We start from the raw sequence: 12,256 nt of genomic DNA, 5'->3' as shown, positions 1-12,256 counted from the left end.
AACACCAATTTCTTGTGTTTTACTTGTATTCCCCCCCCCCCCCCCCTAAACCATTAAAAAGCTTGGAAAATATAGGGGTATGAACTCACTGTTGGTTGCGTGAAATGTCGGACCACGAAACTGGGAGTGAAGACCCTCGAGTTGATGTATGCGGCACCTAACGGGATCCTAATATCAATTAAATACATATATGCATTTTATTAGCGAAACCATCATTTATAGTGTTGGAAAAACACTTGCTTTTGGTGTAAGAATGTTACCGGGACTCGATTGAATTGGAAAAAAACGAGTTTTCTGCCAAATTCACCACTTAGGGAGGGTTTAGGGTCGTGAACTGTTCTCGGCCGTGAACAGCTCCTTGAATGGTTTACGGTCGTGAATGATGTTCTTGAAGGAAATACAAACTTTTGAAGAGTGTACGGTCGTAAACGGTTTGCGTCCCTTGAAGGTTTGAAGGTTTGAAGTGTGTACGACCGTAAACTCAAGAACAAGTATACTGGATTCGATGAAAACGCGTTTTAGATGCTCCACAACAACACCCCAAGGTGATTCTTGATGATTTTTGGAAGAAAATAGGGTATTTTGGTGTTTGCGGTTGAGAGATTAGAGAGAGAATGGGGGAGTTAATGGAAAAAGTTTCGGGTTGTCACACTCCATGGTTGTGATTTTGAGCTCATGTGCATTTTGGTGTTTTGGGGTCATTTCCAATAATATGGAACTTGGTGCAAGGTTGTGGATCAAGGAAGAGCTTGTGGATCTTGATTATGTGCTTCATTTCTAGCTTGTTTGAGATAAAAGGCTTTAATCTTGTTCATTGTTAGCTTAGATCTAGTTTGTATGAGTTTTGGTTCATTTTGGTCCCAAGAATGAGATCTAGTGGTTTGGTACCACTCCAGGAACTATGAGTTACCACTCTTGGTGTTTCTGAGGTTCTAGATGCATAAAGTTGTCTCCTTTATGGTTTGGAATCCCCCATGCATGAGATGGTGTCCATTGGGTGAAAGTATAATGCTTTATTTTGATGTTGGGTTCTTTTGGGGCATGCAAAGTCATCAAGTCAATGACTTTATGGTTCAAGACATTCTTTGAGAAGTATATTTGTGGTTTGGACTCATGGTCTTGAGCATTAAGTGCTTAACGGAGTTTGGGCTTAATGGATGAGTACGATGAGCATACAAGTCTGTACTTGCAGCGTACAAGCCAAATCGCATGTACGCTTAGCATACAGCTGAGTACCCCCCGCATACTCAATCAAGAGGGTTTTGACTTTTAGGCTTCGTGTTGGGCTTCCTTTTTGGGCTCGGGTGTTTATGTTCTTACTGGGCCATCTGGGTACAAGTGTTTTGGACTAGGAAAATTAGTTGGGCTTTAGGGTAAGGCTCATGTAAGGAGTTTGGGCCCAATTTCGAAAATTGGGCCATATTTGGGCCTTGGTGGTTTTTTTTGCTTTTGGGCCTCTTAGGTTGTGAGTTTGGGCCTCAATCCTGGACCAAGTTAGGATAGGGGTAAAATGGTATTTTTACCCCGAGTATGGATTTATGGTTATGGTTTGGAACCCAATGGTTAATTGGGTGTTGTTTTGATATTAACAGTTCGGGGAATCTGTCAGCCAGCAGCCAGAGATTTATCCACGAGATTCAGCAATGCGAGGTGAGTCTCCTCACTGCGTTTAGCGGGTCGAAGGCACCAATGCCGACCCATGGTTTGTTATGCTTAGTATGCTTGTTGTCTTCGTGACTCTTGCATGTGTTATGTGTTTATGTTTACCGAGCGGGACTCGATGTCGGGTGGGGCCCGATGCCAGGCAGGGTCTGATGAGTATATTGTATGCTAGTTATCTGTATGTGTTTTATGATTATAATTGTTGTGTGCGACATGCTGTGATTGGGTTGAAATACACCCCAAGCGGGGCCCAGTATGGCATGCGGGGTTGAAATATACCCTAGGGCGGGGGCCCACTACGATATGTTCGGGTTAAAATATACCCCAGGGTGGGGCCCACTGTGATATGTTTGGGTTAAAATATACCCTAGGGCGAGGCACCAGGGCGGGGCCCATACTTGTTGTTTTGGGTTGGAATCAATCACAAGGTTGGGCCCACTTGTATGATTCGTATGTGGTATTTTGGGGGAAACTCACTAAGCTATGTGGTTACGGTTTTTAGTTTATATTTCAGGTACTTCGGTTTTCAAATGGAAGAGCTCGGGATGATTGCAGAGCACACACCACATGTTTCCGCATTCTGTGAATTACTCTGATTTGATGATGTTTTGCTAAATCTTGGCTACCTTGGTTTTATGGGAAAGTTGTGTATTAACGATTTATTAATCTAAAAACAAAATTTTTTATGTCATTATTTTTGGGACATTACAAAAAGCACTTTTAAAATAATGGTTCTCTCTTCCTCTTGACACATCGAATCTCAATGCTAATGCTACAAAAATCCCAGAAATAAACAACCAAATTACTTTAAACCAAAAGAGTATCATTAATTATTGACAAAAAATTCATAAATTAAGGGCATATCTTGAATTACAATGTCACCTAAACCAAGCATGGAAAAGGGGCGTGCAACAAATCTTGATGGAAATAGAAGCTGTAAAAAGCATTATGTTAGATTATTATAAACACGAGTTTCATAATATATATATATATATATATATATATATATATATATATATATATATATATATATATATATATATATATATATATATATATATATATGTGTGTGTTTTACCTTGATAGGTGCATCAAATGATAGGTGCTAAGCGTACAGGCACGTACGCCCAACATACGAGGGGTCCTCATTGCCAACTAAAAATTCAACAAAAGTTTATCAGGGAATTACTTGAATTCGGATGTTACATATATTGTTGTATAGGTATTCGCCTAATAAATATATATAAGAATTAAACTTTGTTTTGTGAGACATTTCTATGCTACCTAATAGTACAAGCTGCAATACACAACATACAAGTAAGCCAATGCGTGAAGTATAATTACAAATCCTTAACTTTGTGTAATCTGTCACTTTCAACCTCTATATTTTGTAAAATGATAATTTTCACCCATGTACTTTTTAAAATATCATTTCACCCTCTTCACCTTCAACTTTTGTAAAATATAACTTTCATCCCTTCATTTTCTAAGGTGTTATTTTTTTTTTAAAAAAAAAACTCTTCAGACCACTTTTTGTTGCGCGGCGCAGCACACGCGCAACACTTGCCCTCTCGTAGCAGTTTGTTTTTTTGGAAGGCTTCAAACTACAAACATCTGCGCGTGTTCTACGTTGCGCAACACTTATTTGTCTCTTTAAACCTCTTCAGTTTTTCATATTTTCCAAGTGGTTTTTTTTTAGAAATTTGGTATAGCTTTTTTTTTTAACTTTGATTTTTTTTAAACTTTGATTTACGGATTTTATACAATTTCTTTTTATACGTTCCACAATTTTTTATAACTTGATTTTTTTTTTAAAAAAGAAAAAAACAAAAAAAAAACTTTGATTTTTTTAATTTTTTTACCGTTTCTGTTGATAATATTTTTTCAGTTTCGGTTGCATTTTTTTACCATGTGTAATTCTTTTACGAACTTTGTAGACATTGTTTGCAATATTTTCTTAATTTTTTTATTATTTTCTTTTTTATGTTTTTTAAAATTAGTTTTTTTTTCTTTTTAGTATTCTTTTAATATTTTAATACTAGATTTATTAAAGTTTCGGTGTTGAGAACCATTTTCAGTTTATAAAATTAGTTTAATTAAATTTCAGTTTACTGCAGCAGTCTGCAGATGTTAAAAAAAATATTCTTCTTATTACAGGTTGTAACCGTTTGGTCCACCTCTTCTGCTGTAGATGGTTGTAGAGGTGGTCCGTAAACTTTATGAATTTTCGTTTCGAGAAAACAAACAACACCTAAATTTTCATTTTTGTTGTCAGACACCTGTTGGTTGATTTTGAAACCTAAACCGTGTAAGAAATCTCTCTTTTTAGTGACCCTTTTAAGTAAAATTAATGTATAGATAGGTGTTTGATGCTATTTTTGCATATTTTTGATCTCTTTATCCATCTTATAAATATTAGTGATGTTTGGTTGAATAACAATTTTCCTAATTTTTGGAGAAAAGTATCTATCATATTATTATTATTATTATTATTTATTTTGTTTTATAATAAAATAAACAAAATTCTATTTGACTGAAGTGAAAGATTTATCTAACATTTTTTATTAATAAGTTTATTAAATATATAAAAATTAGTTAAAAAATAATAATTTGCGATAGCCCGATTATAGTGGTTATGAGTTTTTTTACCTTTGTTGGTTAAGGCTCATGAATGGTTTCTTTTGGGAAACTCAGTTATAAATTTTGGTTTAGGCCCTCCGACACGGGTTATAAGGCTGGTGGGAGTGGAATGCATGCGGTAAGAATGAGATGGAGCTTATGTGTCATGTTTTACCGCAATGAACATCATCCCTAGTGTGCGGTTTGGATTATACGACACTTTCTTGCCGTGCTCCCCTCTCTCTCACTCTTCCTCCCTCCCTCCGTCTCTCTATCTCTCTATTATTTCTCTTTCCTCTTTTTATGGTATACTATTCCTAGTGTGTGTGCTATTGGAGTGTGGCAAAATGAGGTGGAGTGTGGTAACTTATATTAAACATTTAAAAGGCCATATAAACCAATTTAAAAATGAGAAATCTTCTTTAAAAGTTCGAATATGAAACTAAAGATAAAAGCTTAGCATAATAAAAAAATGCATTAGGTCTTCGAAATCTTTAGGTATGCCACGATGCAAAAACGGTGGGATTGGTTGAAATACAAGCAGAATAATAAAAGGTAAGGTAAGCCATGTTTAATACGAGGAATCTGAAATCTTTAAAACTGCATTTAATTAAAACAAATGCATAGGATTAAATCATTAAATGTTGTGACCTTTGATTTCCTGCTGCCTTTAACGAAGAGTTGCTCCCGTCTCTAAAGTGCATCCGCTAGGCCATCTATAAGTTCGATGAATTTAAGTGGTACTTGTATATTTGAAAATCAGAAAATGGCTCCACAACAACACCCGACAACAATGGAGAAACTCTCTGGCGATGTTTTATCAGACATATTCATCAGATTATTGGCCAAACAGCTTGCTCAAATGAGGTCTGTTTGTAAATCTTGGAATGCTCTCTTATCTCAATCCTCTTTCATAAACTCCCACCTCCATCGTTCTATCCATAACAACGACGATAAAGCTCTCATGTAATGTTATTCCGCAAGGTATTTGACTTTGACTCTGAATCCCTCACAGCACACTCTTCTCGATCTCCACATGTGGAGCTCACTAATTTCATCAAACTCCCTGGTAATCTTTATTTTGAAGGCGCCATCTGTTAATGGCTTGATATGCTTGAATTGTGACTCATATAGTGGTTTTGGCCTTCATATTTGGAATCCATCTCTCTCCGCTGTGTTAGCTATTCCACCATCTTCTATGTCGACCCATGGTTCCGGTAACAACATAACTCGTTTCTGATTCGGTTTTGATCCCAAAACTGATGACTACAAAGTTGTTAAGCTTCAAGCCCTTCTTGAAACACCAGAGATGGACATAATGTATGTAACCTTTCTTGGTAAGTCTTTAATTCCGGTTAAAGAGTGGCTACAAGTCGAAGTTTATAGCTTGAGAAAGGGCTCATGGAAGGTAATCACCCAAAGGTTTCCATCTCAAATCACTGGGATTAAAATAACAGATGATGTTTGTGTAGATGGACATGTTGGCCATCTTCATTGGCTTTGTTTTACTGATGATGTAGGGAAGCAACAAATAATAGTGGCGTTTGATTTGGTTGATGAGACATTCAGTGAGATATCTCTTCCGGATTTTACTCGTGAGTCCACCCTATCTTATCGCCATAATGTTTTAGGTCTTTTAGGCGGAAAGCTTTGTGTAATGTCAAGGGTTAAAGATGTTGGATGTGAGGTGTGGGTGATGGGTGAGTATGGGATGTCCGAATCATGGGTCAAAACATCATGTTTTTTCTCAGTTTAGTGGTAATATATTTCCATTTGGTTTCACATTACACAATGAGTTTCTTTTTAATCTTAGCTTTCAACATATCTGTCTAGCTTTGTATGATCCAACTGCAGCCAAGGTTAAATTCTTCAAGACAATTCCAGCGTCATGTATATACGTGGTTCAAGTGGTTAGTTATGTTGACAGTCTTGTTTGGGTATTAGCGCCTCATGAGTGTGACATCAGCTCTCGCAACCTTGCTTGATTGCAAATATGAAAGGGAATAGGGCTATGAAAAGCAAGACACCATATCTTCTTCTTCTTCTTCTTCTATCTTTTGTTAGAACAACTTTGCATGATGCATGTTTCTTAATTATATGTTTATGTCAAGTATCGATCCTTGTTTACTGCATTGCTTCCATATTCTTAATAATTGTCACCTTGATGAGTTAGACTTGGTGGTTCATTTTCTTTACCTTCTTTTGTTCGTTATTACATCCAGATTCTCTTTTCTCTTTGTTTTTTTGCTGTCCATATATTGGATGATTTGAGAGAAAAGAAATTGTAATATGCAAGAGCATCCAAGTCTCTTTGATCCTGAAAAATCAGTCAACTGAAAACAAGCTCTCTATATCAGTCATGCATAGCTTAAGCTAGTTAATTAGGCTATAAGTTGAGAGCTTAAGATTTAGAGTTTAAAGTGAAGGGGTCTTATACAGATATCTGTTTTGCACCCTTGTTAGATTTATCTCAAGGACACCATAAATAGAGTGATAGGAGTAGTGGAACATTTGGTCTTTTGCATTTAGAGTCATCGGCTACTACAAGATTTTGTATTATTTTTTACATATGTTGTTCATAACCCATCTTAGTTATTTACAACTTTGTTGAAGCATCCATTAAGCTGTTTTCTTTTGTTTACCGTATATCCAAAATCATCCACGTCAATAAAAAGTCCAAACATGATGATAGCATGCTAACAAAGTAAATGCATGAAAACTGGAAAAACGTTTTAATCTTTGAAATGATAATAAGCAATGTATCTATGAAAAATTCCACAAGTTAAAGCAAAACTTCACCCTGAACTAGTAGTTAATCCAAAACAAGTATAAACTCTTCACTCCACTTTCTTGCTGCTAATTGTTTCCTCTCCTGAAGTAATAGCTGCTGTTTTTGACTCATCAAACTCCAGTAACTGACACCAACCAACCACATTTTTTTTTTCATAAATTAATCAATATTTAGATTATATTATTCTAAAAAGAAAAGAATATACACATACCGGTTTAACCTCTCCATTCCATAGACAATGAGCAGCCAAAAACCCAATAACCCCTGGTACAATGTACAATAGAGCCGGCTGCAAAACAAACAATTTTTGATTAATAACATCATCAATGTTATCTGTTATCATCATAAAAAGGGCAAATATGGGAATAATAAATAGTATGTATCATCATAAACCTGTGCAGCTTGAAACCAATTCATGACAACAATTGTAAGGACCAACCCAACTGTGTATCCCAGAAAAGCACTTTTAAAATAGTGGCTCTCTCTTCCTCTTGACACGTCGAATCTCAGTGCTAATGCTACAAAAATCCCTGAAAAAAGATATCATCAACCAAATTACTTTACTTAATAACCATATAATATCATTATTCATAAATTAAGGGCATACCATACCTGGAATTACAATGTCACCTAAACCAAGCATGGAAAAGGGGCGTGCAGCAATTCTTGATGGGAATAGAAGCTGTAAAAAACATTATGTTACATTATTATAAACACATATTTCAAAATATATACATATAAGTTGCATCCTGACATATTACCTTGATAGGTGCATCAAAGGATTTAGCAACACTGACCATTACTGGTGTGAAAAACACCCAGAATATATCATATACAAAAAGTCCAGCCTGCATGTTTCAACAACCATGACATCATCAAATCAAATCCATGGGAAAAGTCTACAAAAAAGATTATTCAAAAAGAATTCCCTTACCAACAGAATGGCACCAGTCTTGAAAGACCCAAGTGAAAGCATTTCAATTCCCTGAATATTTTATTTAAAAAGGGTATCAATTTCATGTTATGAATAAAATAATGAAATGGATCAAATAATATATATAAACCTGAATGCAGAATGCAAGACCCAAAATGTTGTTAGCCAGCCAATGTTTTTGTGCAGCATACCATGCACAAAAAAAGGTACCAGGAATAGCAGCAACAACTTGAGACCTTGTGAACTCGAAAGTAACATCCAAAGCTGTTTAACAAATGTTTAAACAAACATATCATTCTGCATATCACAGATCACAGAGCATGGTAAAAAATGTAATTACATTAAAACAACTGAACAAAACCCATGAGTTACTTTACTCAAAACAACAAAATTCATACACCGGAAATACGGGAGACGCCATATGATCACATCATCATTCCACTTGTTTGGTAGAAACCGATCAATTGCAGGTAAGAGTGTAGCCCTGTGTTGAAAACATAGATACGACTTATGAGTACTACTAAATAAGACTAACATTAGCAACAAACATGTTGTTTGCTAGAATATGGAAGATGAAAGAATGATGCATACAAAAAAAAACATACGAAAGAGCGATGATCCCAAGTATAAAGAAATATCCAGTCAACACTGCATTGACCAAGTCTTTTGATAGGAACTTAAAGAGCAAGAACAAAGATAACAACATTGCACTACCAACTAAGGGAAAACGCATTGCGTGTTCATTAGACATTGTTTCCTAAAGAAAAAGATTCAGGGAATTGTAAGTTGAACACATAAGAAAAATGTTGAATCTCAATTCTCAAAGAAGGTTTGTGAAATAGTAAATGGTTTCTTACAGAAGGAGGTGTTGGCTTGACAGAGCGATAGCAACCCACAAAAACAGTGAGGCATGCGGTTAATACAACATTTAAATTTGTATCTACTTTCACAACTAATGGGGCTAATGTTAAACCTGCAAAAGAATGTTAAATAGATAAATACTCTTGTGATGAATTAGTCTACTAGAACTAGATAAACATAAATGGAACTATATATATATATATATATATATATATATATATGTGTGTGTGTGTGTGTGTGTGTGTGTTTAAATCGAAGAAAAAGGAATCAAACCTGCAAGAGCAATGTTTGCAGCACGCTCAGCGTTCTTCATTGTCACAACTACTGAACTACAAATCAGTGATTTCAGAAGAAATCTAGCTTGCTTGGTAGGAAGAAACCGAATCTTTGGCCTACATTTAACAGAATATAGAACAAAACTTCATAAGGTCGTAGGTGAAAGAATTATAGGTGACAACAATTAGATAAGTGAAGATAGCTGTTGCTTTCTTGAGTAGAGTATGAAGGTACTTGGCCTATAAGAGATTGATGCGACCATACTTGATACAATGCATTAGACAAATAACTTTGCATGATCAAGAACTCCCTAAATCAGTATTTTAACGATGAGAAACTTGGAAGATTTAGAAACTCATTAGCAATATGACACACACCAGTGAGAATGCTTCCTTTCAAAAATTAATGATGGTATACCAAGTTAACTCAAAAAGACAAAAAGGGATGCTCTTCTGGTAAGGGTAACCATCAGACTACTTTTTGTTATGTCATCGAATCCAATTATGTATATTAACTAATCAATCACGATCAAGAGCAAGAACAGAGTGAGAATTCGATCACTTCTCACTATCTCATTGATAAGTACGGAAGTATGGTTCAGATCCTTACAGAACCAAAAAAGACTCGATTCTTAGCATCCGGGAATCACATCCACTATAAATCAAGTATGACAAATAAAACCTAATCACTGACTTATAATACGAAACTGAACAGAAACTAACCGCAAAAAGATGGAAAACAAAAAATCAATCTGCCGTAAATAGATTGATGGAGAGATGGCTAGATCCAAAACGATTTGTTCATGTCTCGTACCTTACAAATAAAGAACGACTCAAAAATGTCAGCAATTCACGTAATTATGAAAATCTAGGGCATAAGAACAGCGGATCGTAACTCGCTATTTCCTATCAGAATTGTATAAACGAAAGAACAGTTCATCACCTTCAGGGGAAAAGGAATCGAGAATCGACTATCGCCGGCTGTGGTGGTTCCAAATCAGTTCCTTTTCTTCGGCTCGTCTCCGGTTGTACTTCGATCGATGGGTATACACAGCAGAGGAGAGCGCGTATGCTTCAGATGTCGACGCTTTATAATTACAGTAATCGAATTCTCGGTTAACTTTCATTAATTGCGAGTTGGTGTCATTCCATGTCATTCCGACCAATAATATAGTTACACGTGGTATTTTAGAGGTTTTTTATTGTTATTTTCTTTTAACTTCTTCTACATTTCAACTTTTATCTAAATTTAGAGAACATTAACTTCGGAGATTTTTTTCCCTATTAAAATGGGATTCGAAAATTATATATGATTAATCTGTTTATGTTTTTAAAATATCATTTTTTGTTGTGCCGCCCAACCCTGAACAACACTTGCTGTCTCTTAATAATTTGTTTTTTGAAGGCTTCAGATTATAAAACATATACGCTTTTCATGCTGCAAACAACATTTGATTTGTCTCTTCATACCTTTTTAGCTTTCATTTTTTGCAAGTGTTTCTTTTTTAGAAATTTGGTATAACTTGATTTTTTTTAAACTTTGAGTTTTTTTTTTAAAATTGATTTATGGATTTGATACAGTATCTTTCTATAGTTTCCATAATTTTTTATAACTTGATTTAAAAAAAATGATTTTTTTAATATTTTTACTATTTTTTTAATAATATTTTCAATTCCGGTTGTATCGTTTTTAACATTTGTGATTCTTTTATGAATTTTCTTGTAACATCCCGAGATTTTGCAGGTATTCCAAACCCTCTTCTATCAGTACTTTGTCATATATAGTCCTTGGGGTTGGAAGTGAAGAGCCAAGATAAGTTTAAGGGCCAAGTTTGCAAACTTGGGCCAAGAAGGAGTACGTCGCGCGTACATAAGAGTACGCTAAGTGTACTAAGGTCTGCCTTAGTACGCTGGGCGTACTAATGTCAGGGTGAAACCCTAATATTTAGGGTTTGGGGCCTATATAAGCAACATTATGAGCACCAAACCTTCCCTTACCTCAGCCTCCACTGATTATAGTTGTCTTCCCCAAACCCTAGCCTTTCCTTTGTGTGTTTGAGCTTATTGAGTGCTTTAAGAGGAAGGTATTGCATCAAAGAGTTGGAGAAGAAGATCAAGCTTGTAGATCTGAAGTTAGCTTGTGCCCTAGAAGCTCCAGAAGGTATAAAGCTCCAAACTTTATGCATATATGTATAGATCTTTCCATTTTGCTTTAAAATAACCATTTCTTGTCCCAAAAGGCCATAAGATGGTGCATGATGTGATTTGGACAAAAAGGATTGTCCTTCTAGACTCTTGAAGGGACCTTGAGTGATAAAAATGAGGTCCCATTAGCTGAATGTGTCCCATGAATGGAAAAAGAAGGTCTTAATGGATTAAGACCAAGTATTAAGAGCTTTCTGGACGTCAAAAGTGATAAAGTTCATGACTTTATGGGTCCTAGGCATGTTAGGTCACTGGATCTGGAGTTTGGGCTTAAGTGCTTAAGCCATTAAGCACTTAATAAGGTTTTGGCAAACTGTCGAGTACACCCAGCGTAAATCCAGTACGCCCAACGTACTGGGTCAACCACCCCAATGGTGGTCAATATCTAGACGAGTACGCCCCACGTACCAGAGGAGTACGCCCCGCGTACGTCCTCTGTTGGTCCTTTGACAAATGGGCTTCAGGTTTTGGGTTGTTTATGGACTAATTGGATTTGGGCTTTTGCTGGACTTTATGAATAAGATATTTTTGGCCAAGTAGTGATAATGCATCATGGGATTAGGCCCAATTAGGAAGTTGGGCCCAATTTAGTAAATTGGGCCAATAATGGGCTTTATATATATGGACCTTCAAGTTAAGGACTTGGTATTGGGCCTTGGCCCAATAAAGAGAATGGATTTAATGAGTTGTGTGGACACTTAGTCAAGAAGGTTATTTTGGGTATTAACTTGATATTTTTATGTGATAGTTCGGATCAGAGGTTTTCGATACTTCAGCATTACTTGCGAGGTGAGTTACCTCACTATACTAAGGGGTCTAAGGCACCAAGGTCGGCCCATTCGATATGATATCCTAGCAGTGGTAGTATGTTGAGTATGAGTTAGTGTTGCATGCTAGTTGCTATGCCAG

General features: G+C 35.9%; 1 protein-coding gene across 2 annotated transcripts; it reads right to left on the bottom strand.

Moving 5' to 3' along the window:
• Nucleotides 1-6,990: 6,990 nt before the first annotated feature.
• On the bottom strand, nt 6,991-10,225 carry LOC145132811 (signal peptide peptidase-like). 2 transcript variants are annotated; one of them, XM_079067723.1, is made up of 13 exons: nt 10,086-10,225; nt 9,866-9,956; nt 9,141-9,259; nt 8,864-8,979; nt 8,612-8,763; nt 8,405-8,490; nt 8,137-8,270; nt 8,007-8,057; nt 7,834-7,920; nt 7,685-7,754; nt 7,466-7,602; nt 7,284-7,361; nt 6,991-7,196 (listed from the first exon to the last, which is right to left on the bottom strand). In XM_079067723.1, exons 3-13 carry the CDS (start codon nt 9,178-9,180, stop codon nt 7,119-7,121), a joined length of 1,029 nt encoding a protein of 342 aa, XP_078923849.1. In that variant the 5' UTR covers nt 9,181-9,259; nt 9,866-9,956; nt 10,086-10,225; the 3' UTR covers nt 6,991-7,118. The 2 variants fall into 2 exon arrangements, with proteins under 2 accessions (XP_078923849.1, XP_078923850.1); XM_079067724.1 differs by lacking the exon at nt 9,866-9,956 and having other exon boundaries at nt 10,086-10,220.
• Between the last annotated feature and the right edge of the window lie 2,031 nt (nt 10,226-12,256).

This window comes from Lactuca virosa, chromosome 8 (assembly GCF_052849685.1).
Source record: "Lactuca virosa cultivar CGN04683 chromosome 8, Lactuca_virosa_CGN04683_v6, whole genome shotgun sequence".
In the NCBI taxonomy this organism is placed as follows: Eukaryota; Viridiplantae; Streptophyta; class Magnoliopsida; order Asterales; family Asteraceae; genus Lactuca; species Lactuca virosa.
This window is presented reverse-complemented; position numbering and strand designations above follow the sequence as displayed.

Excerpts from the sequence above, each read along its gene's own strand:
- LOC145132811 (XM_079067723.1), bottom strand. The coding sequence starts at position 9,180 with ATGAAGAACGCTGAGCGTGCTGCAAACATTGCTCTTGCAG. Across the intron at positions 8,058-8,136 it reads GTCTTGCATTCTGCATTCAG|GGAATTGAAATGCTTTCACT; the intron begins GTTTATATATAT and ends TAAAATATTCAG. Across the intron at positions 7,755-7,833 it reads CCTTTGATGCACCTATCAAG|CTTCTATTCCCATCAAGAAT; the intron begins GTAATATGTCAG and ends TGTTTTTTACAG.